The sequence below is a fragment of the Myiozetetes cayanensis genome, unplaced genomic scaffold (assembly GCF_022539395.1).
Source record: "Myiozetetes cayanensis isolate MyiCay16 unplaced genomic scaffold, myiCay2020 scf22, whole genome shotgun sequence".
Taxonomy (NCBI): domain Eukaryota; kingdom Metazoa; phylum Chordata; class Aves; order Passeriformes; family Tyrannidae; genus Myiozetetes; species Myiozetetes cayanensis.
The window spans coordinates 7,042,340-7,070,127 of NW_026087434.1; the positions used below are offsets into that span (position 1 = coordinate 7,042,340).

General features: G+C 50.6%; 1 protein-coding gene across 4 annotated transcripts; it reads right to left on the reverse strand.

Moving 5' to 3' along the window:
* Nucleotides 1-322: 322 nt before the first annotated feature.
* On the reverse strand, nucleotides 323-20,388 carry EXOC7 (exocyst complex component 7). 4 transcript variants are annotated; one of them, XM_050319032.1, is made up of 21 exons: nucleotides 20,234-20,388; nucleotides 19,282-19,347; nucleotides 18,164-18,348; nucleotides 17,928-18,033; nucleotides 17,169-17,391; nucleotides 16,242-16,409; nucleotides 10,491-10,583; nucleotides 9,454-9,522; nucleotides 8,045-8,190; nucleotides 7,306-7,458; nucleotides 6,528-6,626; nucleotides 5,878-5,940; nucleotides 5,496-5,562; nucleotides 4,201-4,239; nucleotides 3,079-3,144; nucleotides 2,683-2,803; nucleotides 2,198-2,293; nucleotides 1,854-1,917; nucleotides 1,276-1,317; nucleotides 989-1,122; nucleotides 323-577 (listed from the first exon to the last, which is right to left on the reverse strand). In XM_050319032.1, the coding sequence occupies exons 1-21, from the start codon at nucleotides 20,291-20,293 to the stop codon at nucleotides 475-477; spliced, it is 2,163 nt and encodes a 720-aa protein (XP_050174989.1). In that variant the 5' UTR covers nucleotides 20,294-20,388; the 3' UTR covers nucleotides 323-474. The 4 variants fall into 4 exon arrangements, with proteins under 4 accessions (XP_050174989.1, XP_050174987.1, XP_050174990.1 ...); XM_050319030.1 differs by lacking the exon at nucleotides 9,454-9,522; XM_050319033.1 differs by lacking the exon at nucleotides 4,201-4,239.
* Nucleotides 20,389-27,788: the final 7,400 nt, after the last annotated feature.

Below are 27,788 nucleotides of genomic sequence, written 5' to 3' on the forward strand. Positions count from 1 at the left end.
TTGCACCCCATCACTGAGCTAAGTAACAGTCAAGAGTAACAATGTGAAAATCCTTTGGGATCCTACAGAACCGAGATTCCCAAAACCCATCAGGGAAACAGGTGGCACCATGTGGAGCCCCTCAGCCTCCTGCCCCAAACAGAAGGGCTGGATCCATAAGGTTTGGGGGGTTTTGTGTGTGTTTCTCTTTTAAACACACTCCCCATGTCTGCTGCACATCAAGGCATTAACACAAACCCAGGTGAGAAGATGCCCAAATGCAAGAGCCCACACAGCAGACTTTGCCTTGTCCCGTGGATCCAGAGCAAAGACAGCCAGGAAGGAGTGTTTCCACAGGTTTATAAATCTGATAAATACAAGTATAACACCCTGCCCACCACAATGGGGCAGGGGAGAAGGGAAGGGAGTCCCAAGGGTTGCTGAGAGAGCATTGGCTTGTACTTGGCAGCTGGAGAGTTCATGACAGCTGGAAATTTATGCTGATGTGTCGAACAGCTTCTCGATCATCTCCCCCACCTGGTCAACCTGGTATTTGATGTACTTCTCAGGGTTCTTGGTGAAGGGCACGTTGCCATATCTGCAAAGGAAGACAACCCCCAGGTGACAAATGACTAGAACACAGCAAAGAGACCCACTGGCCCCTCCTCTGTCACAAATCAGCTTGCTCCAACCCATACCCCTTGAATCCAACAGGGCATCCTGTACAGAGTAAGTGACCTGGTTACCCCTGCTCTCACAAGTTTTACATGAGCAGCCCAGAGGGGATCAGAGTTTCATGTTCACTGGAACACCTGTGCTCACCCTGACTGAAGAATTGGGGTCACAGCATCTGTCTGCACCTAGTGAGATCAGGCTTGGGCATGTTTGAGTGTGCCAGGTAGAGAAGCTGAGGCAGGACAGCAGAAAAGTGCCTCAGCTCAGGCTATACTAGGCCCCAAAGACCTCTGTAAACCCACAGAAGAGAGGACAGTGTGGCAAGAGGCCTCACCTGTTCAAGAAGGCACCATAGGTCTCTTTCACAATGGTTTTCTGTGCCCGGCGGATTTTGTCCCGTTGCTCCATGTCTGGAATTGCCCAGGCCTTCTGGATCTTACACAGCTCCTCCAGCCCATCATTAAAACCCTGTCCAAAGTAAAGCACAGTGAGCATCCCATCTCCACACCAAGTCTGATGCTTTCCCTCTGCTGCTGATCACCAGCAGTTCTCCTCCTCAGGCAGATCTGTCTGTCCCAACCAACCAGGGGATGTTTTTATACCATCCAACACCCTCCTTACCTTAAAGCGTTCCTTTATCATCTGCCTCTCCTTGTCCTTGAGCTGCAACAAGGAGGGAAAGGATTTTATTTCATCTCCAGGAATAAATATTCAACATCAGTGTTCGCCCACAACTCCCCATCCAACCTAAGCAATATGCAACCCACTTGGTTTGGATTCCCCCTCCTAAAGCAGTGAGGAGAGAGCTGCACAGAGCAGCACACCCTACATTCAGCAAGTGGCTTTCAGCTGAAGTAGTTTTAACAAGAGTAATTTTCATCTAGAACAGACACAAAAATAGACTTCTTTATGCTTCCAGCCCTTTCCAAGGGAAGGTCTCAGGGTTTTGCAAATCCAAAATAGAAGCATGTGAAGATATAAGAATGGAGGCAGAGATTTAAAGACTTGGATGAATCTGGGGCAGGGGAGATCAGAAGGCACTGCTGCTCTCCATCTTGTGCCAGCCACAGCATTCACTCTGCAGAGCGATGCTGGCATGAGATATAAAGAAGGTTTCTGAGAATTTTTTACTATGACAAAGGAGAAGATGTTTCTAGCAATTTCCGTCATCTCATGCCCATTCTTGCCCATCCTCTCACCTTCACTCCTGGTTGAAAGACAGGCAGGTTTCTCTCTGAGATGTAATCTGTTACCTTCAACCAGCTGCACGTGAAATGAGATGGGAAAGAGGCAAAGAGGAGTTACTCATACCTCACCAGATCATCTGTCTTCACCCACAACCCAAAAGCCAACTCAGACAATACACACCCCAGAACTTTCCACAGTGACCCCTCCCCAGATTAGATTAATTGCTTGAGAACTAGAATAAGTGGCTTTGGTTTCAGACAAGTTTCTGGTTTAGGCTAATCTCTCCTGCTGCTCCAGCAGCACTGGCTGCCAAGGAGCTCCCAAACCATGGGAAAAGCAGAGGCTGCCACCTGACCTGCGCTGGTACGTCTGGATCTGCTGCTCGATGAGCTCCCGGTAAGACCTCTCGGCTGTTTTCTGTGTCACGGCCACCAATTGGATCAGCTCGGACCTGGAAGAGCAGAAATCCTGAGGAAACACCTGAGCCAGCTGCTCTCAGCATGGCAGCATTTCAGCTGCCATCAACAAGTCCTTTTTTGCCCTTCACAATAAAAGGGTCCTTGAAATGTGGAAAAGAAACGACTCCAAGGCACTTTCCAGTGTCCTCAGTCCTCCAAGGATCAAAGGATTCTCTACAGCCTAAGGCATCTCAAATGCTTTTATCTCCCACTCTCGTGTAATGTGATGTTTACAATACTGCAGAACTTTCAAAAAGGCAGTTTCAAAAATAGAAGAAAAAGTAGATCTGAGACAGGCTGGCAAGTGAATGCTCTTAATGCAGAGCTCTGTTCCAAAACCGAGCCTTGGACTTGAGGGAGATTAACTCAGACACACACTTACTTCTCCAGAGATTTCAGAATGTAGTTGTAGTTGTTGTGCAGAAAAATGGCACTCAAAGCTGGGTCTTCATAAACCTTGGATTTACTAAGAAGGTTAAGCTGCAAGTTGCCCAGCACTTTGCCTTCAAGAGGGAAAAACAGAGAACAAGTTTTGCACTAGAACTTCTCATTACTGACAAAACAAACCAAGCTGTGGGCCCACAGCAAAGTGAACAGCACAGCCCCAGCTGCCTGTACAAAGGGTACAGTCACATGTACTTAACAATCCTCACACAGATCTTTCCCCAGCAAGTCACCAGAACCTCTCTGCAAACTATGGCCTTCACTGCACCTGGCAAAAGGGCCAAGTGAAGGAGAGTCTGTGGGGCAGAAGGGGGAAGGTGAGCAGGGTACTCACAGATGTAGGTGCTGAGCAGCCTCCTGCTGAACTCTGAGCTGTAGCTACTGGCTGAGGAGCTGGTCTCTGAAAAGAAAAGAGTTTTGGGCCAGTTAATATGTCCTGAGAAGGGGGGAGGGCATATGTGTGGCCACCCTGCCTCTATTCAAACAAGCCTCATTCCTGTTGCTATGGTATTAGTGCAGAGCTCCCATCAACAGTGAAATTAGCTCCTGTTTCAGAGCTGACTGTCAACAGCTAATCCATGGTGAGGGTGGGAGAGCTCTGCACCCCTCAGCCCTTATATCTGCACCAAGTGCAGAGCACCCCACCAGAAATCTCTCCTTTTCTTCTAGTGCTCAGGGGACACCCCCTTGATCAGACATAAAGTCATGAAACTCATCCACCCCATCCTTCCCCCCACCTGAAAAGGGTCTGTAAGCACTAGAAATTGGCAATCAGAGAACAAATAAGCTGCAGCTGTTAACAGCAAGCACACAACAGTAATTGAAAGAAGCAGAAGGGCTCTGGAAAGTTTCAGCCATCCCCATGGTTGCTGACAGGGCCTGCCTGGCTCTGAGGGGGACTGTGCCAGCATGGGAGCCTGCCCTTACAAGCAGTGACTCGGGGCTGGCACATGCTCCTCTGTCTGTGCATAAGAGATGGCTTTCTGCCCTCGAGGGCTTGTGGGCGTGGGGCCCAGGGGACACGTGGGGTGGCCATCTCCTCCTGCCCCCACCAGAGAGTTTGGCAGTCGGGCCTAACTCGGGTGGTCCGAGTTCACAAGCACCCCATGGGAAAGGCCTCGAGGCTGCTGTTGCTGGGAGCTGGACAATACGGAGCGGAGCACACATGGGATAAAGCACGAGCCCAGCTGGGCCAACGTGCCACCTGTGCCAAAGGGAGTCAGTGCCATGAGAGTGTCTTGAGCCTGCTTCAGCTCATGTGGCATCCCTCATTGTCTGCTGCTGACAAAGCCCTCCCTATTCTCTCTGGCCCACTGGCAAGAATTACCTACCCTCCCCTTCTCCCCCTCTTTAATAGTGTGTTAATTTATTTACCACTGCTGGAGCATAAAGGATTAGCATACATCACCAGAGTCCGAGGCAGTATGAACAGGTACGTGTGGGTAAGTCTGCTTACCTCTGGGATCTAAAGGAATATTGTATGTGTCCCCAAGAACTACAGAGATTAGGCAGAGCAGAGAGAAAAGGGGAGGGAGGAGAGAAAAGAAATGCAAAGTGCAAAAAGACAGGTTAGAGACCACCATCCCTTTGAGAACAAAGCAGATATTAACACAGAGCAGCCACAGACAGGTACACAGGAGAGCAGGCAGGAGTCCTTCCAAGGCCTCAGAGTGGAGATCACAGAGGAAAGGCAGAGTCCAACCCCCTTCCCCTGCATTGTCACTGGTTGAATTTGCCAGGATACCTCATTCCAAATCTGTTCAAACCCTCTTTCAAGGCAAAGCTACCTCAAGCCTATGCTACCTTTTCAATCAGCTCCTAAGACAGATCCCCATTGCACAACAACATGTCAAGACTTCCAAACAACAGCACTGGGGGAGGACATGGGGGAATAGTTGATTTTTCCAAGAAAAAACTCAGACCACTTATTTGGCCAAGGAAAGAGAGCCAAGGCTCAGGGGGATCTGAGCACATTGAGCTTGCAGGTAGAGAGGGCACAAGGCAGTGGCTAGAGGATGTGGCAAGAAACAGAGACATTGGAGCTTGAGTTAATTTAGAACTGGTAGAAATTTCCAGGCAGGAATTTGCAGATAACAGTCTGGAGGCAGCTCTAAGCTTCCCCTACTTCTGCTTCTAATGGGCTCCCTAATCCTCTCCAGTCTGTGCCTCCTCAGGGCCCTGAGCCCCCTGATCTCCATTCTTCCACCTCTCCTGCTCTACTCCAACCTACCTGAAAGCCAGAGCTCTGCCAAGGTCAAGAGCTCACTGGAAAGCTGGGAGCTGCTGCTCTGCACAGACCCAAAATCAAACTGCAGATGATACACAGCATCCTGCTGCACAAGGCAGCAGCTCTCGGCTTCTGATCTAGGCATTTATTCCTGGAATGAGCCTCTCCAGCATCCTGGAAAGCAGAGCTGAAGCTTGTCTCTCTGATAGGGCACATGGCACATGAACAGCTCAGGAGACCCAGCTTGCCCATGGATGGATGCTGAGGAGATTCTTGCTGTTGCTGTTGTATTCTGAGCTGAGGAGCAAGTGTGGAAGGCCAGTAAGGAAACTGCATCCCTTGGAGTTCTCCAGATAACCAACTATGTGGTCATGGCAGATTGGAGGACAAGACAAACCACAGGGTGAAGGACAGGAGGAGAACAAGCCCACAGTTCATGTTGAGGTTTGATTATGTTAGGGAAGACGTCCAGGCAATTTGAGGTAGGAACAGCATTCCCAGCCAAGCCCCATGCGTGTATGTACCTTGTGATGCCAGCATAGCACCTGCCGTCTCCTGGAAATCCAGTAATTGCTGTAGGAAAAGGATGGCCTGGAAGCAAGGAAAGGAAGTTAGGAGCAACATTGCATCTCCTGTGCTCTGCTATGAAGGATCATGAAGAACCACTTGTTCCTCCACACTTCAAAACCTCCAAGAAACAAATCACTACACTCTGAGCTGGTGGGTTTCCCCACAGTCACCTATGGCTGAGCCAGGGTCACCAACTCATCTTGCCATGGAAGCCAGATAATTGTTTTAATTGTTAATACCAAGACAGCTTAACTTGAGAAGTTTCCCTACTGCTCTTTTTAAATCCTCTTCAGAAGCCTTTTTTCATAAAGGATGGTTCAAATCATCATCACTTACATTGCTGGTGAGTTCGTGAACTGTCCCATCTTTTGGCATGTTATATTCCTTGTCTGGATCATTCTAGGAAGGAAAGAGACACAAGGTGAGCATGTAAAAAAAGTGAAGACACCTACAATACAACTGCTGCTACAAGTGAGTTGAAGGCTTGTTTATCCAGCCTCCCTCAACACCCTCAGACCTGGCTCTTGCAGTGCCATCTCCTGGTGCTCAGAAACCACAGCTCCCACACACCAGCAGCTCAGAACCACAGGGGTTTGTTCAGCACGTGACCTTCATCACATCTTCAGCTCACCTGCCTGGCAGTGCATTCCCCAAGCCCACCTTACACGGGAACAGCTTAACAGGAGTCCTCCAAAACTTTTCTTTTTAAATAGGATTAAATTCTGAGATTGATACTGATAGCTGCAGAGGCCTGGAAGCTTATGTCAAATTATTTGTAGCGTGCCTGTTAAGGGTCTTAGGCAGAGGCCTCCTGTAGTTGAAACCAGCACCAAGCACTTGGTATTTGACCATCCAAGGCGATTCAACAGGTTCCTGCTTTAGTGAGAAACTGCACTCTAGTGAGAAAGATGAGAGCTAAACTAGGGGTTCTGCTCAGAAAACCCCCCTTCCAAGCCTGCCAGAGACAACACTGAGGACAACCTTACCTTAATGTTGTCTGCAAACTCTTCCAGTGCCTTCGCACCAGTGGTCTCCATGGAAGTGATCAGCCCTGGCAGTTTGTTCTTAGTGCCTGCTGCAGTTCCCTGCAATAGTTCCACAGCAGATCAGGGAAGGAAAACAAACAGTATCTGAACTGCCATCCAGCCCCCACCCCACCCCATCCCAGCATCTCAGTTCTCCATGTGCCAGAAGAATATTTACAGCACCATCAACGACACGTGAAATTCCACATTCTCCTGCCAGGCAGAGAGGGAAGATGTCATGACCCTAAAGATGACCAGGACTTGCTACCTCTCACATTTTGTCACACACATTGTACGACACAGAAGAGTGGTGCATCACAGCTGGGAGCAGATGGAAAGGAGCCTTGCTGAACCTGGATGCCATAACTGACACCTGGGTAACTTTGTGTCATGGTCCAAGCAGGTTCTCCTCAGAGCAGCCCATCTTCCAGGCCTCAGTGAGCACAGTCTAAACTAAGCTCAATAGCATTAGAGTTGAAACACCTCAGAGGCCATGAAAACAGGAGAATGATGTAGGTGTTCCATCGTGGGGTCAGAACTTGAACTGAACTGCTGCTGAGAGATGCTGAGTTGCTGGTTCACCACCTCAGAAAGGAGCAAGGTGCATTTGTGTCACTTCCAGTCCACGCTGGAGGACAGCAGCAGCACGGCTTTGCTCAAAGCCACTGGGATAATCCCTTTCAAAAAGTTCTCCAGACAACCCAAGCCACAGGAGCCTTTCCAACCCCATCACACTTACCTGCAAGACCTGGTCAAATTCTGGCTTCATCTGCTTAAGATGCTTCAGGATGGGGAAGATTGTGAGCACAGCTGAATAGTCGTGTCGGATGATGGCTTTCCGGGCAGCTGAGACGATGTTATCCCCCTCCATGATCAGGTTATCTAATGACTCCTGCAACAAAGCCACAGACTCAGGAGGAAGCAGCACGACTTTTTCCCAGGCAGCACAAGGAGCTCGATGCAGGACACACAAGGAGCTCGATGCAGGACACACAAGGAGCTCGATGCAGGACACACAAGGAGCTCGATGCAGGACACACAAGGAGCTCGATGCAGGACACACAAGGAGCTCGATGCAGGACACACAAGGAGCTCGATGCAGGACACACAAGGAGCTCGATGCAGGACACACAAGGAGCTCGATGCAGGACACACAAGGAGCTCGATGCAGGACACACAAGGAGCTCGATGCAGGACACACAAGGAGCTCGATGCAGGACACACAAGGAGCTCGATGCAGGACACACAAGGAGCTCGATGCAGGACACACAAGGAGCTCGATGCAGGACACACAAGGAGCTCGATGCAGGACACAGGTTACAGATGTCCATCTGGCTGATGGGTCATTTGTGGTACCAGTGAGGAACTCTGAGCACGTGTTCTCCAGGGTCTGTGCTTGACCCCACTCCCTGAACAGGTCCTGGAGGACAATCCCAGCATCCTTTACAAGAGAAGCAAAACAGGGAGGCTCAACTGACCTGGATGAGAGAATCAAAGGTCTTTTTCTGGTGATGCTCTGGGACAATTTCTGTCAGGAGCTGGTACTCGCTCTGGGCCAGTTTGACAAAGGCACTGACACAGTGGATGTAGGCGTCGATCTCGATGTCGAACACGTCATCCCTCCCTGCAAGGGCAACAGGGATTTAAGAGACAGCAAAATCCACCCTGAGCTTCCAGCAGCTCTGCTCATTCCAAGGCTTCGGTTTACACAAGGCTCTTCTGGAAAAGCTGGCTCTGGCTTTGCACCCATGGGTGTGTGAGAACAAGAGACATCTTCTCACCACACCTGCCCTGGGTTTGTGCATGGGAAGCTCTGCATATCCTGCAGGAGGCAGGAAAAGTCATCTGCAGTTCAGGAAACGCACATCAGCACACCAGCTCTTTCCAGCCTCACGACAGAAGGGAAATTTGGAGCTCTTCTGGGACACAGACTAAATTTAATCAAGGGCTTGAACACAGAGTACTAAACTCAGGAAGGTCTGAGGTGAATTATTCAACATCTCTGCTTGTATTTTTAGAATTCCTTATCTCCATCCGTCATGCAGATGAAGAACTGCCATTTTGCATCAACATTTCTGGGAAATAAGGGCTGTTCTGGAAGGCAGCCTCTTCCCACAGGCAGAAAAGGAAGATAAAACCCAGGCAGATGAACATTTACATCCTATGAAGTAGGAATATCAGCATAGCTAGGTGAGTTATCTGCCACACAATGCTGCATACAAATGAGTCCTAGAATACAAATATGTTGGACAAAGATCCATCAAAGATCCTACACGGATCTTTGTGCCGGTGTGATACAAGGGCTGGCACCAACTCATGCCAACCACTGCTGGATGTGTCTGCAGGACAGACACAGACACCATCCTGCCAGAGAGTAAGATGGCACAGAGAGGCTTTCTGCTGCTGCTTCTCTCCTCACAGCAACTTTTGATGGAAGAAGAACCAATTCTTCCCTAAGCTAACAAGTCCCTCAGGGTGATATTTTAAAAGTTCTGGTCAGCAGAGGAAGCACAAATGTGGTGTGCTTTTACAGACTGCCTACAGTGCAGTGACCCAGTGTACTGCAGTGCTGCACATGATCCCTTTCCTGTTCACTTTGCTTCACCACCAAACAGGCCAGTAGCTACCAAAGTGCCCCTCAGCACGGCAGTCTCAGTCTCTGGTTGGACAAAGTTGGGGTTCCCTGTCTGAGGGCTTGGGGGGGTGTGTGATTAGTGGGAGTGAACTCTACTGAGAAGAGCCAGAGCTTCTTAGCCAGAGGAGGCCCATGCTTCAGGACTGCCCACGGAGACGAACAGCCACTGGCTACAGAATTCCAGTGCAGCATGCTTGGGAAGAAGGGATGGATGTTAGCCAGCTCGTTACAGAGTGACAACACGGTACTTACCCGCAGCCGGCCCGTGCTTGTCGCTCAGCGTATCGCAAAGGTGTTTAACTCGTAAATCATGCTCATGACCTAGTGAGATGTCAGCCGGCACAAACAGAAGGCGCAATTTATCCAGGGTGGTTACAGCATGGATGCTCACACTGGGCTGGATGCTGCTTCAAGCCTGGCTTATTGGATCTGATGGACACTGTTTTCCCTACACAGTCCCAGGAATGCTTCCTGACCAAATCCCTTTGTTGGGCTTTATAGCAGCAGCAACCCTTTGAAACCTGATGAGAAGTGTGAGTTAAGTCGCTTGTTGGGCCACGGAGTCCCTTGAACCTCCTGCCCGAGTTCTGAATGGGATTGCAGGCACCAAGTCCAATTTGTGTCCACAATCATTACAAATCCGATCTCAAAACCCTGCTCAGCATGAGAATTTTTCCCCAAATGAGTGATGCTAGTCACCATCTGGGATTTAGGAGACTACAGCACAGGTGCTGAAGAGAACTGCTTTGGATGCTTACAAAGCAGGAGGCAGGAATTTCTCATGGATGCTTTGAAGCAAATGACCTCTTCTCCTTTATCTGGCACAACCTCTATGAGCAGAGGAGGTCAGAATGTGGAAGATGACCATTTAGGGAGGTCTCCACAGAGGTGTACAGGGACAATACACTGGCTGTGGTCCCACACTTCAGCATCAGGTTTGGAAAGGTCACTGGGAAACTGAATGTCTCAAAGTCCAGGCAAAAAAGAAAAGAGAACAGGAATACCACAAGCAGATGTCAGCAGAGCAGAGCTTCCATTACCCAGGTGGCTGTGGTGGGTCAGTGTTAAGGTGACACTCCTCTCCTCTACCCCTGTTTACAGACACTTTGAAATTCAGATAGTAAATTCAGAAAAACAATTTGGCCCTCCAGCATTTCCTTGTTTCCCCAAGGATAGCTGTACCTAACCAATGCTGTCCACTAAGCACTGGACTAATGGAAGCCCCACCTGGAAAAGCAAGGCTGATACACAGAGAAAGTCAAGGGTGAAGTAGCTAGAGCTGTGATTACCTTCCATAGGAATGAGGTTAGAGGCCCCCTTTTTCCCATCTAGACCATGCTGAGAGTACTGTTTCAGAAGGTTCTGAGCCTTACGGATCGTGCCTGTCACCAGAACCAGAGAGAAGAGACAAGAAGACCTAGAAAATGAGTGAAAGAAAACAAACCCAGAACACCAGCCCTCCACCAGCATCGCCTGAGCCCAGCGAGAGCACACCGGGCACCAATGAGCATGCTCAGTACAGGAATGGGAACCCCAAAATCAAGTCCAAGTGTGCAGATAAAATGGCATTTCCAGACTGTTTCCCGGCTTTCAGGCCGGGGGCATAAATTCCAGCCAGGTTACAGAACCAGGGAGTGCTCCAATCAGTCTGGAGAGGAGGGTGAGAAACACCATCATGGAAGGGAAGCAGTGAAGCTCCCTTCTCTTTAGTGGGTTTATTTAAGTTGGTGCTCTGCATCCAAGCATACAAGGTCTGTTGCTTCTCCTCCCCTGTGGAAGCAGGGCTTTGCACATGGACAATTCCTGTCTGCCAACACGTTGCCTGCTCCTCGGAGCCACAACTGCAGCCACTTGGTAAGAGGTGCCTTTTAAGGGGTATTTTCTGAGCATAATCAATAAAGACCCACCAGGAGCCCCACAGCCAAGACAAGGAATGGCACAGGAAGCAATAAAAAGGGTGACAACCTCTGGGCTCTAGGGAGCAATTGCAACAGCAATTCCCATCCCAGGAATCGCAGAATAATGGATGCTGCCCACCCATGTCTAACTTGCATTAAGCCACCCTAATCCCCAAGACGCTTCTCTTCTAAAGAACCGCAAATCAATTAAAACCATGGGAAAAAAAATAACACTGGGTTAAAAGATTTATACTTAACACACACAAAACCCAGACAGAACTGAACAAAAGGCAACGCTGGATATACAGCTAGAAAGCACAAAACAAAGCATTAATGTGACAACTGAAGACTAGGCAGTGTTTCCACATTAAAAGGTTAGTCGTCATGCAACAAGCTACAATTACCACAAGCACACGGACACCCTCTCACAGCAGAGCTTTGTTGTTGCCTGCACAACAGGGAACTGGAAGTTTTGGGAAGGTAGAAGGAGTTTCTATAGCAGACCCAAATGAAACAGAACCAGGCTAAGTAAATGAAGAAGCCAAAACATAAAAATGAGGCTGCCGAAATTAAGAATCGTTCTTCCTCTACAAAGTAATAAATCACTTCAAGCATGCAGAAAATCCCTACTCCCATCAGCCACTGGAAATGAGTGTTGGCTGCCCAAGTGCTGAGGGGAAGCACAAGTACACACAGCTGCAGAACAGCTTCATCCCATAAAGGGATATATTGCAGGGGAAAGGAAACTTCAGGTCCCCCTGACAGTGCATCTCTAGCTGGGGAGAACAAGAGAGAGCAGTTGCCATTAAAGTACTGCCTTAAACTGGTGCACTTACTAAATAACAGGGCATGGTTCCTAAGGTGTAAATTTTCACTGGCAACATTTTTCGTCTACCAGTTCAGAGTATTCTCAACCACTTAATAAAGAAAAAAAAAATCATACCCATAAAACACATTCTTCTAGCAGGAAACTTCTCCCCTCCAGACCCACACCTGGCAGGTGGGCAGACTTAACACCCTTGCTGGCTGATGTGTTTGCTCCTTAGCTTCTGCCATATGAGTGGGCTATGCCTCTTCTTGCAAGCTTTCCAATGCTCTTCACACCCCACATTTCCACTTTATTCTTAGCTACTTTCAGAAACCTTAAAAGCTTGGGCTCAGCAAGTTCCTCTGAGCAAGGAGGGCTGTGGCAAGCTCTGGAGAGATGCACTAAGCTCTTCCTTACTGCTGTTCCCACAGCCCAGCTGATACAGAGCAGCTCAACCTGGGTACTGTTCTGCTACCAGTTCTTTCACCTCTCCCACTTTCAAGCATCCAGGATGAGGGGAAAACAAAAAAGGAATACAAAGAGAGGGTAAATTGGTGTGAAAACCAAGCAGACAGTACAACTGCTGCTGCTGCTCTCAGTAGGGTCTCACCACACAGGTATGCAGGGGATGTCTCCACAGCCCACCCTGAGGGTTTCTTTTTCATTTTTTCCCTTCTTTTTCTCAATATCAGGGGATGAAATTAGGTTGCATTTTGTTTGCATAAGCACAATTACCTGTGTTTACTGACACACATCAAGTGTTTGGTGTCCATGGGCATCACTTCAGTGCTGCTGGATCCCTCTGACTTAGCATTGTAATTAGGCTTTAATGGATTCCAGTGGAAGCCAAATGTTTTTGTTCCAAGATTGTTTTCCCCTATTAGGCAGCTCCCTAACCAAAAGGGACTGTGTTGCAGCTACTGATGAAAACATCACATTCAATCTAGGCAGTGATCAGGATGGGAAGCAGGAATGGGCTCTTTATTCTGTCACTCAGCCTGCCTTCAGGTAGCACCTCACTACTAAGCCAAACAGGTAACCAGGTAAACTGGAGCACTAAGGAAACTGGAAAAGGGCTCCCCTATGGCTTGTAAAGAGCCACAAAAATAAAAAAACCTCAAATACCTGAAACTTCTGCTTCTGTAGCCCAGTTGCTAAATAAAGCAGCTTTTGGGCACACATGAAGCACAGTTTTCCTAATTGTTGTCCTGATTCTCCCTTCCATCAGGCAGCGTTCATCCAAGCAGTGGGGAACATCCTCTTTTCTTAAGCACCAGCTGCAGGAATCTGTGTGAAACCAGACAAAGCTCTCTCTGCCTTTTGCTTGCAGGTAGCCAGGTCAAGTGGCCCCATCCTTCCCAAAAATGCAGAGCTGCTGAGCTACCTGCTGCTCTCAGGCCAACAAGAGAGCACAGGGTCTCCAGGCATCACAAAGAAGCTGTGTTTGATGTGCATACGTTTGCAGCAGGATGATTTGGGAATCTGAACACACCTGCCCTCTGAGACAGACTGCTGACATTTCAAACAGCAGACTAAAACCAGAAAAAGCCCACAAATTGCTTCATCTGTTCAACTTGACTTGACAAGCTGCACTCAAGGGGAGACAACTCTGCTTCAGAAGCATCTCCAGCAGTCAGATCTTAAACTGCACGTTGTAACAACAGGAGACAGCACAGGGAACACCAACAGATAAAACAGGAGCAGGGAGATGAAGACCCTCTGAAACAACCCATGGATATGGAGCACGTTCTCTAGAATCCAACACAGTACCTAGGAGGGTCTCTGCCTTTTTACCTCACCTTCCCTTCAGCTTTAGCCTCTCTTGTGCTTTGTTTTGTGGGTAAAAAAAGCTATAGCACATCAGATTTAGTTTGTTATTTACCCCTTGCAACAGGTTAAAGTGTGCATTGGGGTGTGCACTGGGATATTCTTATTTAGGGACAAAGAAAATCTGCTCACTTGTTGGAACTGGGAGAAGAAGCCCTTGTCTGAAAACCAAATTGGCAGAACTTGACTTTACTTACTGAAATAAAGTAATAGAATGGGAAAAAATCTGTCTTTGTCCATAACTGAACAAAGGCCAAACCCAGGGGAATCAAACATCACCAGGTAATATTGCTCTGAAGAGAGGCAGTGCCAGTGTGAAGGGGGTGTGAGACCTCCACCTCAAGAGATGTCCTTGAAAGCTGATGGAACTGCAGAAAAAAAGGTAAATCTCTGCTCAAAGACTGTTTTTTCTCCATTTTTAATTTCACTTAAGTACAATTCAGTAGCCATAAGAGATGGTTGGTGTATGAGGTGTAACCACCACTGTCCTTCAAGAGCTACAGTCTGGATCTCTGCCCTTGTTCACGGAAGACTGAGGACAAATTAGCCACTATTTTTTCTTGAGATTAACAATAAGCCAATGGATCATTTGAAGTGCTCTTTCCTTCACACACCATCAGCTCTGTAAGTGCACTCAGACCATGCTCTGTGCCCTCTACCTGGCCCATCTCAGAAAATCCAATTAAACTGGGAAAAAGACATGAAAATCCCCTGGCAAATTTACAGCCATTTACAGTGACAAGTAACTCTGGATGCCCAAATGCATCCACTTTGGAGGAGTCCTGCTTGTAGGGAACAAATGCTTGTGGCCCTCCAACATGTGGGCTCCTTTCTGTACCCTCTATGTGATCATCCAAGATCTGAGACTCATTAAAAAGATTCTAGTGATTTTTTTTTAATCTGTCCATGAAAAAAAAAAAACAAAACAAAACACCAACTAATCCATTCCTAACTCTTTACCCAGAGCAGAGGGGAGGTGTTACTCTTTGTCAGGCTGCTCAGAAATGTTTGCTGACCATAAACAATGCATTGCAATCAAAACCCAGCAATCTTTTCAGAATCAGATGTATAACTGGGAATCGTGGACCAATTCTGAAGCATCTGCAACCTGAGATCCCCATGGCTCAACTACAGATCCCTACTGGCACCTTTTAAGTGGCTCAGTGTCTCTGAACCCTTTATCAGATGGTTCTCTGCTGACAGGGGAAAATTCACTGAAATTCACAGTTGGGCTGCAATTCACAGATCAGCTTTCAGGAACAGCTCCAGGGCACAACAGCAATGGCACAGATTGATTTTAAAAGACCAGAGGGGTGATGTCTGGATGCCACAGCCCTCCCCAGGCAGCCCTCCCTCCCCGAATATCCCAGGCACACCCTCTGCTTTAGCAAGAAGAGGCCCAGCAAAGCCTCTCCACACGCAGAAGTGAAGAGAGTGAGCACCAGGGCCAGCACACACACACATAGACACACATTACCTGGGATGAGGACTGCATTCACAGCAGGATTATAAAAATAAACACAACACAATTAAAATGGGTATTTCTTCCTCCTCCCTTTCCCCATCCCATCCATTCCCACTCCCTACCCACATTTCTTACTGTTTTCCTGAACCCACTGAGAGTATTTGGACAACACAGGAAAAAACAGTAGGGAAGGAGAGTATTGGCCAGGCAAACTCACAGAAATATGGACTTTTCTGACTTGATTACTCATACAGAGGAGACAACAGGGTGCTGGGTCACAGAGGGACAATATTCCTGTGCTGCTGGGGCAGATATGTGCTGGCTTTTGTTGGCCCTCCTGGCCGTGCTCCCACTAGATGGCACATTCCAGAGATGGGAATTCCAGCTCTGCACTCCTCTACACCAGTGACCAACCTCATCAGCTGCACAAAATGCAGCAAAACTTCATTATGAGCAGAGGAGGAATAACCCACCAGCCACATCCATAGCTCTTCCAAAGACAGGCCAAGGTAGGAGCTTTAAGAGCCCTTCCAAAATTCAGACAACACTGGATCTCGCTTTTGCAGGTATCTACCAAGGCCCCACCTCAACTCCTGACTCCTTGCTTTCCTAGCACAATAATAATTTATTCATAGCTAATGATTCAAGTGATGTATCTTATCAGATATGAGCTTTCTGTGTGCTGTGACACAGACTACATTCCACATTCCAATGCTGAGGACACGTGCTCTCAGATCAAATCCTTCCACAGCCCTCTCGGGTCTCCTTTTACTCATCTCCTTCCTCAAGTCCTTTCCTCTCCCTGTACACAGGGCCCCTCTCCTCCCTTTACAGCACCCAGAGAACAAACCTGATGGCTTGACTGACAGAAAGTGTCTGTAATTCCAGTGCTGAATCCAGGGCAGAGGTGTTTATCTCCAAAATCTCACCCCTGCTCCTGTCCCAGGAGCACATTTTTAGACACGGAGGCTTCCTCAGCAGCGAGAGGGCCTGCAGGTGTGTGTTCAGTGCCCAGTACAGTGACCCCTCTCCAGGGACTCACCTGGTCTCTTGATTGGCTTTTTGGTGGGGGTGTCCTTCCTTTTGTTCTGAATGGCAGGGGAATAGGGCACCCCAGAGGAGGAGCTGTTCTTACGGAAATGGTCCTTCAGCCCCTTGATGGAGCGGTCGAGCTGGACAGAGCGGATTTGGAAGTAAACAGTCATGAAATCTAAGGAGACAAGACAGAAGTAAGATTATAATTTTATGAGGCTCTCAGCATTTGAAAGCAGGATACAAAGTGACCAACAAAATATGCTCTGTGTGCTGGAGTTGCCTTTGATCGTGGAAAAATTCTTAAGAAGCTTTTAAGGATGTTCGTCATACTTGGTAGGCACAGTAATCCCCACTCAGGAGTAAATCATTGAGGTGGGGGGGTGTTTCTAGGAGCTACATGTTGCAGGAAACCTGTACTTTCACATACAAGTCCACAGTCATTCACTCCCAGAGGAAAAGTCAATAAAGGAGTAAAAGGCTCTATCAGATCTTGCTGCAGAACAGGAAAGGAGAGTCATGCACAGACTGAAGAAAGTCCGAGCTGTTCTCCCCCTGACCCTTGATCACATCTCACGCAAAAAGTTATGCCCATAATTATTTCCCAAATGGGCATAAGCAACCAATGTCTTGCACGTTTATGAAACCTGAGCAGGATCTTCAGGTGATGGAAAGACTGAACTACTCACCTAAAAGGTGCCACTAAGGCAGTCACCAGTCCTGCCAGTGCTGCCAGGTGCCCACAGCAGTGACCCACGCACTGGTGGCCACAGCAGCCCCCGAGCAGAGGCTTCATGGCTGAAGGGGTGGGATGCACAAGCCCAGCTGTGCAGGGTTACACACACAGCCCTCAACATCCCCCTTTTGGTCTCAGCCACACGTGGGAAGTAGAGTAAGAGACAGAGCTGCAAGGCAGCACCTGCACAGCACTGCCCACCTTGATTCCTGCCGTTCTCCACCAGCCAGCCGGAAATGCGGATGATGTCGTGCAGGACACTCTCCGGGAGGTGCTCCAGGGACATCTCCTCCTGCGTCTCCATTTCATCATCCCCGCTGATCAGGTCCAGGATGAGGATGGGCGGCACTGGCTTGGTGTGCCGTGTCATCAAGCTGCGGAACTCAGACTCCAGGGATTCCTTGCCCCTCTCAAAGAGGGATTTCTGGCGCAAAACAGCAGGACAGAAGCTGTAATCAATCACTCACTTCTGTAATCAATCACTCATGAATATTTCTGCATAGGAACATACTTTCTGCAGCATTTCTAACCACTGCCAAGTGCTTCGTGCTTCAGACTCCAACCCTGCCTGTATCTGAGAGACACTTAAAGGGAATTAAATAAAAAAAATGCTTGGGAGTCACTCAGCCTTCAAGTGGGATTTGCACAGATCACCCATTCTGCTCAAGCAGCTGAAGGACTGACAAGAGCTACTCAGGAGGAGGTTCAATCAACTCCTCCACAGGTGTAAGATCTGCTTCCAGAACTCCTCCTGGCACAATGCACAGAGAGCAAACCACCAGGAGCAGAAATGCTGCCGAGGACAGGCTTAAACAGGAGCCAAAGCAATGGTTCCTTCAGCTGTGCCCAGACACACCTTCAGCAGGCAGCAAACCCACAGCCCCCCACAGCAAGAGGACGAGCAGCAGGGCTGTGTCTGTCCCTGTCCCACCCATGCCAGGTTCCAGACCCAGGACCTACCACACGGTTCAGCTCCGGGCTGTCCGGGTTGTTGTCCTGGAAGTATTCCACTGCCTTCTGGATCTTGTCCATGCAATTCAAGTATTCCTCCAACCTCCCAGTGGGGCTAAAAATAAAACCAAAAGTAAAAAGCAGTGCCCCACAAAGCAAACAAAGATAACAAGTAAGTACCTACCTCTATCCCAAAAACCCAATAGGATGAAACTCCCCAGCAAGATCCAGCTGGCTCAACTCACCCTTCCTTTATGATCTTCTCCGTGTCTTTGGCCACGTGGTAGTAACTGATGACGTGATCCAAGCAGGACAGGGTCTTCTCCACGTTCTCCTGCAGGCGCTGCAGGTTCTCTGTCTGCTTGTGGACTGGGATGATGGAATTCTCCAGCTTCATCAGACGACTCTCAAAGGAGGACAGGATAGAAACCTGCACGCCAGGAGAGAAACCAAGGGCTGAGGATCCTTCCTACAGATCCATGCGGTGGGGTACGAGTCAGAGCAGGGCAGTCAGGGACCTTCAGGGCCCAGCTTCACTTTCTGGGCTCTGCTACCAACTTTCTGTGGCTCCTTAGCAGCCGCTTCCAACCCTCTGCCTCCTGATCTGTATTAACAGCCACAAAACAGATCACCTGCCACGCAGAGCTGGGCAACAAAAGCACAGTTAGCAGCCACTTTGCTCCACGTCACTGAGACCCAAAATTCAGCTGCACAACATGAAGGTTCAGGATCAGTACAGTGAGAACCATCACAGACATTTGGTTTTAAAAGAGGACTACAACATTGTTTCTGAAAGGTGGAAAACCATAGTAAGCTCGTAAAAGAGTGCCTCAGTATCATCTTTTCTAGTTAAAAAATGTAATTCCTATAAGGTCCCCTCCTTTGTTATATTTGCCACATTTCTCTGGTGGTGCCTCCATGACTTTTTTTAAAGCCCTGAGCCCAAAAGTGGACACAGTACATAAGCTGAGGGCTTATGAGCAATTACAGCACAATAATTACTTCCTACCTTTGCACAGAACACTCCCAAAACAAAACTCCAAACAAGACCAGAATTTATGAAGCAACAACACCATGCTGTTGCACAAACTAAACTGAGGTCTATTAACACCTCTTCCCAAGAGAGAGGAGTGAGTGTGGTAGAGGTGAGGCCAACAGCTCACCTGAGCCCTGCTCAGAGCAGGAGAGAAGCTCAGGATTGAGGCATTTACAGCTCTCCCCTTTGCCCAGCCACTGGGGCAGAAAGTGCAAATTCAGAGCAAGGGGTTCATCACTCCCCACCCCACAGTGACAACCTTGAAAACCAACAAACCTAAGAAATTAAGAAAAGTTAAATCCAGCCCCAAGGTTAGGAGTTCCTCACCATGTTCTTGGTGAGCTGGTCACTCTTCTCGAGGCTCTCTTTGATAAAGGACAGAGTTTCTTCTTCCTGTCAGTAGGATGAAAAAAAAAACAGTCTTCAGTCCTGAACACTCAGCTTTTAAGACACTAAACATTAGACATAGGTTTTTAAAAGTCTTGGTAAACACTGCAGCAAACCATGGTTGGTCTGATGGTGAGGGCACATTTTAACAAACCCCCTCTCAGCAGCAATCAGAGCAAGTGACCCCAGGTGGGGACATGTGTAGTGAGTGAGGGGTTTATGGATTCAATACCACCAGACTCAGTACAACACAAAATTAACCCGTTCCCCACTGAGGGACAAACTTGCCTGCCACGGCACGACACGGGTGTTGCACTGGCACCTTCCAAAAACCCCACACAGGGCACAGAACCTCAGTGGCCAAAGCAAAGCAGCAAACGAGGGCTGGCTCTAAGTCATTAAAGCCCAGATACCAGGAGGGAACGGCAGCCTGCAAGGGCTGTTTTTAAGTCACCTAAACCCAGATATAGGGGTGGAACAGAAGCCAGCAAGGCCCAGAGATAGAGGGAGAACAGCAGCTAGTGAGGGATGATTTTAAGTCACCTAAACCCAGATATAGGGATAGAATAGCAGTCTGCAAGGGCGGGTTTTAAGTCACCAAGGGCTGGTCTCCCAGGCTACATCTGAAGGCAGAGCCCGCAGATGCCGCCGGCACCGAAGAAGGGGCCAGAGATACCCCCCGCCCCTGAAAACCACGCTTCGAAGGGGGTCTGAGGACGCTCCGAGGCCCGGAGAGGGGTGACCAGACCCCTGTGGGGTCCCAGGTCGCCCCCAGGCCCGGTGGGGACCTCCAGGCCCAGCCCCGTCTCCCCGGCAACGCCACGGGGATGCGGGCCTGGGCTCTGAGCCCAGCGCCGGCAGCGCCCCCCGCGGGTCCCGAGCTCAGCCCCACCTGCTTGAGCTTGTCCTCGATCTCCCTGCGGCGGGCCGACAACTCCTCGCTCGGGATCATCGCGCCGGGGCCGCTCGGAGCCGCCGCGCCCGGCCCGTCACCGCCCCGCCGCCATCACGGGCATGCGCGGACAGCCCCGCCGCCATCTTGAGGGTTGCTGGAGGTGGGGCCGGGAGGCGGGTGAGGCGCGTGCGCGATGCCCTGGGAGCGGCCATGTTGAGAGTGGCGGGAGGGCCGCGCCGCCATCTTGAGAGTGGCGAGGGGGTTGTCAAACAATCCCAGCGTTAATTGGGCTGGAAATGGAGCTGAGAACATCGAGTGGAACCTGGGGCCCAGCACCGCCTCGTCATGCACATCACGGCGCTTCGGGCTGTGTCCAGTCTGTCCTTAAGCACCTCCAGGGACGGTGACCCCACCACCACCCTGCCAGCCCATTCCAGTGTCTCCAATCAGCCTTCCTGTGAAGAAATTCCTCCTCGTGTCCAACCCAAACCTCCCCTGGAGCAGGCTGTGTCCTCTCGTCCTGAGCGTGGCACTGTTGTGTAAACTTTTCTTAAGAAAGGATGTTCTTTGATGTTTGTGTACTTTCAAGCCTAATCACCAAGAAGGGGGATTTAATCAGTGAAACAGCAGCTCACAAGCTCTAAGTGATGGCCAGGTGTTAGAAATACAAATTACTTGTTGGTACAATTGCCTTGATGAGGCTTAGGGCTTTACAGGCTTCAGTAATCTCAGACCTACAGCGAGGCTAACAAAACTTGGGAAGAAGGATGTACTGGTGATAGTGGATACAAAACATGCAGAATTTACGGGCCTCAAGGACATTTGGCAGAGCCTGAGAGATAAGGAAGAATCTAATAAAGCCAACTCAGCAACTGAATCAGCTCCAACTGGATAAAAAGTAATTCTGGCAGGGGGAGATCTTGACCACCAACCCATGGCCACCAAACCAAAACAAGAGAAAGACTGAGCATGTGGACTAATTAGCACAAGAAGTCAGAGAAGCATTAACCAATAGAAGATAGGATGCTAATTAATAAGAGAACTATGTAACTTGTAGCTAATGAACGCTAATTCCTTTGTTTGCTGAAATGTATAAATAGTAAAATAAACAGTAAATTGATAGTTGGTGTGTTTAATTTGTGGAATTCCACCGAGTACAACAGACTTGTGCAACTCTGAAATAAATAAACAATGTCTGAGTATCCAATTATTGGCTTGCTGCACACCAGGTAACGAGTCAGGTGTTTGTGCACAACAGATGGGGAGGGAAATTGCAGGGGTTTGGGCACAGGGGAATGAAATTACAGAAATTTGAATATGAATTGCGGAATCGCAGGCATTTTGCAGGAGTGCAGGTTCACCCACCCGTGTCCTGCGTCCACCTTCTAGGGAGAAATGTTATCCCACAGGGAAGCTGCCACCTGCTCCCTCCTGCAGCACAGGTGGGGAATACGGACAGGTGTATCACACAATGCAGGCTCTGCATCCTGCTAAACCACATCCAGCCTGGAGCAGGGAGCTGGTTCTCCCAGCACCTGCAGTCCCAGCCTCCCACCTTCCTGTGCTGCTCCAGGGAAAGGCTCCTGCTGTGCAGAGGGACCGGCGTGTTCCCATCTGTCTTCCCCTTGTCAAACCATGCCAGGCTCTGGAAAGAAGCTGAAACAACCCGAAAGAGCTCTTTTGTTCAACAGCTTCAACGGATTTCGTAACCCACCCCGTCCACGGGTGTGCCCAGGCTCTGGCTCTGTGAGGGGAGACGTGTTTTCCATGTGTTACACTGCCTGGCCGTGTTTTGTGGGGACACCTAAGAAGGGGTTCTTGAGGGTCTAAGAGAGAAGATCCCTGCCCGGGCTCAGCCCCCCAGCTGGGCTGGTATGACTGGGAAATGTTTTTTCTCCCTGTACAGCAGAGCCATCTCTTTCCTTACAGCATTCCATGCTCTTTCTGCCAGCACTCACCCCCACATTCAAAGGGCAGCCAGAGCCAGAAGGAAACCTCCCCTCCCTGACTCTGGGGAACAGTTGTGCCTTCTCCCCCCACTCATAATGCTGTTCATCTGCTAAAAAGCCAGGAAAAAAAAGCTCCCTCACCCCTCATGGAGTGGCAGACCCCTCAGAGCAAAGAGAGGGAGTGGGATAGAGGCACCCACCTGACATCCCAGCTGCCACGTAGGGTTGTAAAGAGTGAATAAATGTACAGAAAATACATCATATAAAAACTGCTGGACTCTGCAAATGTGAGGTGTAACACCACATCCAAGAGGAAGCAGCAGGGGGGGAAAAAAAAAAAAACAAAAAACAAAGACTTCTGGTCAAACATAAAGAGCCAACATTACTTCGATTAAAAATGAAAAAGAAAGGGTGGAAACGCTGCAGTTGGAACGTGTGTTAAAATAAGGTGCAAAAGGGCACAAAGATCTCTGGGCTGCGAGTCCCCCCAGCTCGTCCCTGGCTGTTTTCCCAGCAGCGGGTGCAGCCGGGGGGGAAGGGGAGCGGCAGCTCCAGGACAATCCCGGTCCCCTTCCCGCCGGAGCTGCCCCGGCCGCGCCACTCTTCCCGCGCCGCGACCCGCGGGGTCCCCGCACGCCCGCCGGGACCCGCTCCCGGCGCCAAAGCTGCCGCCCAGCATCAGAGACTGCCGCGGTGACACAGCAGCGACCGCGCAGCAATGCTGAGTCACCTCTTGCTTCCCACTCCACGAGGCAGAAGAGAGAGAAAGAGCCTCTTTTTCTCTCCCGGAGAAGGGATTTTCGCTCTCAGCACGGACACAGAAGGTGGAAAATGTAAACATGGATGAATTGATTGCATCTCAGTGCAGCGCTCGTTTGGGTGTGGGGGTGCTAATAAAAGATCGAACGTTATACATGCAGTCCCTTTCACAGCATTTGCCAAGCAAAACTGGTCCAAATGCTCCAAACCCCAAGACACAGGATCGGATCAGAGCCCAACACCTTTGGGGTGTGGAGACCACGGGGTCCAAACAACATCGTGGCCCCGTTGTTCAGCAACGGGAATTTTCACCACCACAGGCATGAGGAAGTGGCACCTCAGGGACGTGACAGTCGCTGCTCTCTGAGGACAGGGTGTTCAGGGCGTTGGTCACCCAAAATGCCACTGAAAAGACAATCAAACCTGATTTGCAGGTGGGGAAACTGAGGCACGGAGGGGTTTTGCTTTTCCTGCTCAGGGCTTGGCAGCGAGTGGCTGGAAAGATCCAGATATCCCCCAAAACCACATTTCTATTGCCTGCCTTCATGGTGGCGAAGATCATTGTACAAAAGTGTAATCTTGACAAGATTTGGATGAATTCAATTAATAGTAGCTCTTAAAGCAGGGACTTTCTGTCCCCTGCACCGTGGCTTGGTATGGCTCACGCCAGGAACAGTTCCTGCATGAAAAAATAGTCATTTTATTGAAAAAAAAAAAAATTATGCCTGTCTTTGCCTCCCACCGGCAGGGTTAATCCACTCCTGCACAGAGGGGACAGCGGGGAGGGGACAGGGCAGCAGCATTCCTGAGCCACAGGAGCTGCCTTCAAGGATGCAGCGTGTGGCAGTGAGGGCAAAACAAGAGTAATACGACCAGGAGCTTCCAAAAGGCTTTTGCATTTGATGTGGGAGAGGAGAGAAATCAGAGTACAGAGGAACCAGGATTAACATAAAATTACAAAATTTTCATTCTGGGCTGCAGGGTTGTCCCAGGCTGTGTGACCCACCAGTGCCCCGGGCTGTGGGGACACTTGGGAACAGCTCTGCTGATGGCACTGCCCTCACCTCCTTCCCAGACACTGCCCGTTCTGCCTCCCCTCAGGTCGGCTGGGTAGAAAAGCGATTAATCTTTAGCCAAACTAATCTTCAGACAGAAAAACCAGGAGCTCTGAGCTTCCTGACAAAAACCTAATTTTCCCTTCCAGGTGGGGTTATGGTGGGGAGCCCCTGGAAGGAGGAGCGAGTGTGCACAGACAGGGCACGGGATGCGCCTGGGCACAAGCCCTGGCTGCTGCGTGTCCATGAACTTGAACGGGTGAGACAGGAGCCAAACCCACCACAGGACTTTACCTCCCTGGTAACGCCCCAAGCCCCGCTGACTTCGCTTTGATCCTGACCTGGGTCCGGAGCGTTGCAATGCACATCCATAGGGATGCTCCCGGAAAACCAGGTCCGTGTGGAGCAAGGCTTGGTGCTCAAGCTCCTGCAGCTTCCCGGTCCTTTACATGTGACCCTGACCAGCCTGGCTGCTCCAGGGAAACGATGCAGCATAGCAGGAATTGCCCTGAAACAGCTCCCAAGCAATTCCCTAACAGGGAATCCCTCAACAACCCCCTTGCTCCTTGCAGGAAGGAGTTCATGGGGATCAGCCCCTCCAAGGCTGGCCCCAAAAGTCGCCCCCCAAGCCTTCATCTATCGCAGACACAAGCTGTGCTCTCCCTCCCTCCGGCTTTATTTGAGGAGGGAATTAAGGTCCTGCTGGGAAAACCTCCCCTATGCTCTGATAACTGCCTGCAGAGCCAGCTCTAAATGCCTTTTTGTAAATGAAAGACCAGGATTAACGAGGTTCCCCTCATCACTGTTTACTTAATGCTCTGTGGGAGTGGGGGGAACAGGGTAGAGACCCCCTTTTCCAGCCGAGCACATCAGGCCACCAAGGAGGTGGCACATACTTGGGACCAGCAAGGTGCCACCCAGCACATGGCTGAGCCTTTCCTCTCCTCCCTGGAGCAGGAGGTTCCCAGAGGGGTTTGGAATGGGTGGGATGTGTCTGGATGCATCAGTCCAGGGGACAGGGCAAGCACAGGACACTGCATTTTGTGAGCTGGGGGCCGGGCTGGGGGATGATGCTCGTTTGCTTTCTATGCCAGGTTGCTGGGGAAGGAAGGGGGGTGTTTGCCATGTGGGCTGCTGTTGGGCACACGTCCCCACACGTGACAGGATCAGGGAGGCCGCACAGGGCTGCAGCTGGCCTCATCCCCTCAGCAGGAATTCACTCAGAGATGGCGAGGAGCTGCCCAGCAAGGACACAGGGTCTGCTGAGGGTGCAGGTCCAACAAGCCCACGCAGAGGGGACCCTCCTGCACTGATCCTGTCTGTCTGCAGCGGGGCATGGGGGTCCTGCCTCTGCCTTCTGCGCTCCCAGGGACTGGAGCCACCGCAGCCGCCTCGCACAGCTCCGACCTTTGGATGTTTGCACATTCCTGCCTGTTAATGTGTCTCGTAACCAAAAGCTGCCAGGATGGAGCATTACTCCCTTCAGCACTTGCAAGGCTGCTCCCCCACCCCGTTCCCCAGCTGAGAATTGGCACCGACCCCGTAACCGGGCGGGAGCATGCGCTCCCCAAAGGAGCAAACCCAAATCCCTGGCACGCTCATCCAGCAGTGCCTCTGCTAGGAGCGATAAGCATCCCACCCCTTGACACCAGCGAGCCCACAATGCTCCCAGAGCTCCTGGGGCAGACTGCAGTGACCTCTCCCAGCCCAGCTACGGGGAAAAGGAGCGCCGTGCTGCGCTTCCCTCGGCTGCCAGGCTGGCACCCTGCCCGCCAGCGCAATGCCAGGCCAAATTCTTTGCGATTTCTAGGTCAACACCCGCCTCTCCTAAAGCCCCTGAGCCCTCCTGCTGCCTGTGCCAGCCCCCAGCCCAGTGGTTTCCACGCACAAGATAGGAGCATCCCAAGGGATGCATCCATACCGGACATCCCCGTGCTGCTCATCCTGGCTGGCACCATCTGTAAGCCCCAAATATTCAGGGCTTATGCCCACATGGCTCCCCAAATGCAGCTGCTCACCCACAGGCTGCCTTTGCTGCCTGGCTCTGCCCTCAGCAGGTGAGCTGTGTCCAGAGGCTGCAGAGCCTGCAGCCTGCCCCTGCTTCCACCTTTTTGAGGGGTTTAAGCCCATCCCCAGCAGAAGGACACCAAAGGAACATTCTTTGGATTTCTAAAGCCATTTTCTCAATGTCATGATTGCGGAGGGGTAAAAAAAAAAAAAAAAGGCAAACCAAAACCCGGTCTTGGGAGGTGGGATGGTCCTAACGCTCCAAACCTGAAAATAAGCCACTTGAAAAAACAGCCTTTGTAAAGAAATCCCCGTGGCCCCGGTGTTTGTTTGCAAACCGGCCAAGTTTCAACCTTGGCGTGACGTGGTTTCCCCGAGAAGGAGGCGACTCTGGCACCGCTCCTGCAGCTCAGCCCCTCGGCCGTGGGGGGCTGGATGTGTCCCCCCCGTGCCCACAGGGGTCACCTTGCATGGGGCATGGGCTGGGCTGGCGGAGCAGGAGCGCTGTGGGGCTGCAACCCCCTGCCTGGGCACGCATCGAGGGGATGGTGGGGATGAGGAGGAGGAGGAGGAAGGGCAGCGTGCCTGCCGAGCGTCTCCTCGTGACGGCACTTACGCAGGGGCTGTTGCATTGTGGAGCTGCCTCCGGCGCTCCCCCCGCCGCAGGGCAAGCCCTGGCCTGCCGGCACATTGTGCCGTCCAGGAACAGCCACTGGCAACGGCCCACTGACCCGTCCCGGGGCTCCGGGGGGCGCGACACGGAGAGCGCTTGGGCTGGATGTGCTCCCCGAGTGCCACAGGGTGCAGCCTCCCCCATACATACACATAGCCCAAAAACATGACCGAAAACAGGGTGCAGGCGTGCTCCAAAAGTGCCTCCTAGATAATCAGGTTCTGAGCCACAGCAGCCCCCCCACCTTGCCCTGCCTCAGTTTCCCCGTCGGGGTGCTGGGAGCCACCCAGGCTGTGCGAATGCCACGGGTCCCGCTGGGCTCTGCTGGCAGTGCAACATCACTGCTGAAAAACAGCGATCGGGGGCTTTTCCCCCCACCTCTCTGTTCCCAAAGCCACTTCCCCCAGCGCCCCTGCAGGGAGGTGTTTGCATCCAACCTGATCCCTCCAGGCAAATCCATTGGAGTCCAGCCTGTGTGGGGTTTGCTATGGCACCTCCAGACCTGCAAATATAAAACCCTCTAAAAAGAATCACAGGGGCAGGGAGTCACTGAGATGTCCCCAAGCCCTGCCCTGCATGAGGGCCAGGCTGCCCCAGTGCCATCCCCATCCCATTCCTACCAGGGACCTGCTGTACCAAGCAGATCTTCCTATCTCAGGGTAGATCCCAAGAGATTTCACATCCATGTGAACTCCAGGATGCATGTTTTGGAACCTGGTTTTTCCCAAACTTTGGAGGTTCATTCATTGCTATGCAAGGCAAGTCCATTCCCTACCCTCCTCCATCCTGTTTCCCCCTTCTCCCCCCCTCACCACTCCAACCATCCCAGCCTGGGATGTTAAAATGGGCTGAATTTTTCATGAAGAGGGGGAAAAATTTTTAGAAATCTGGGGATAGAGAGAGAACCCCTGAGCTGTGACCTCCTCCAAACTCAAGCCACCAAATCCACACAAGGAAAACAAAAGGCAGCGAGATTAGCATTTCCAAACAGAGCAGAGATGGCCCCAATCTTTGAGCTGTTTATTCTAGGCGTTGATTTTCAATATTTAGGATGATTAGCAAGTGAAAGCCGGTTGTTGCCAGAATGGCTCCATGCCAGCCCCACACTC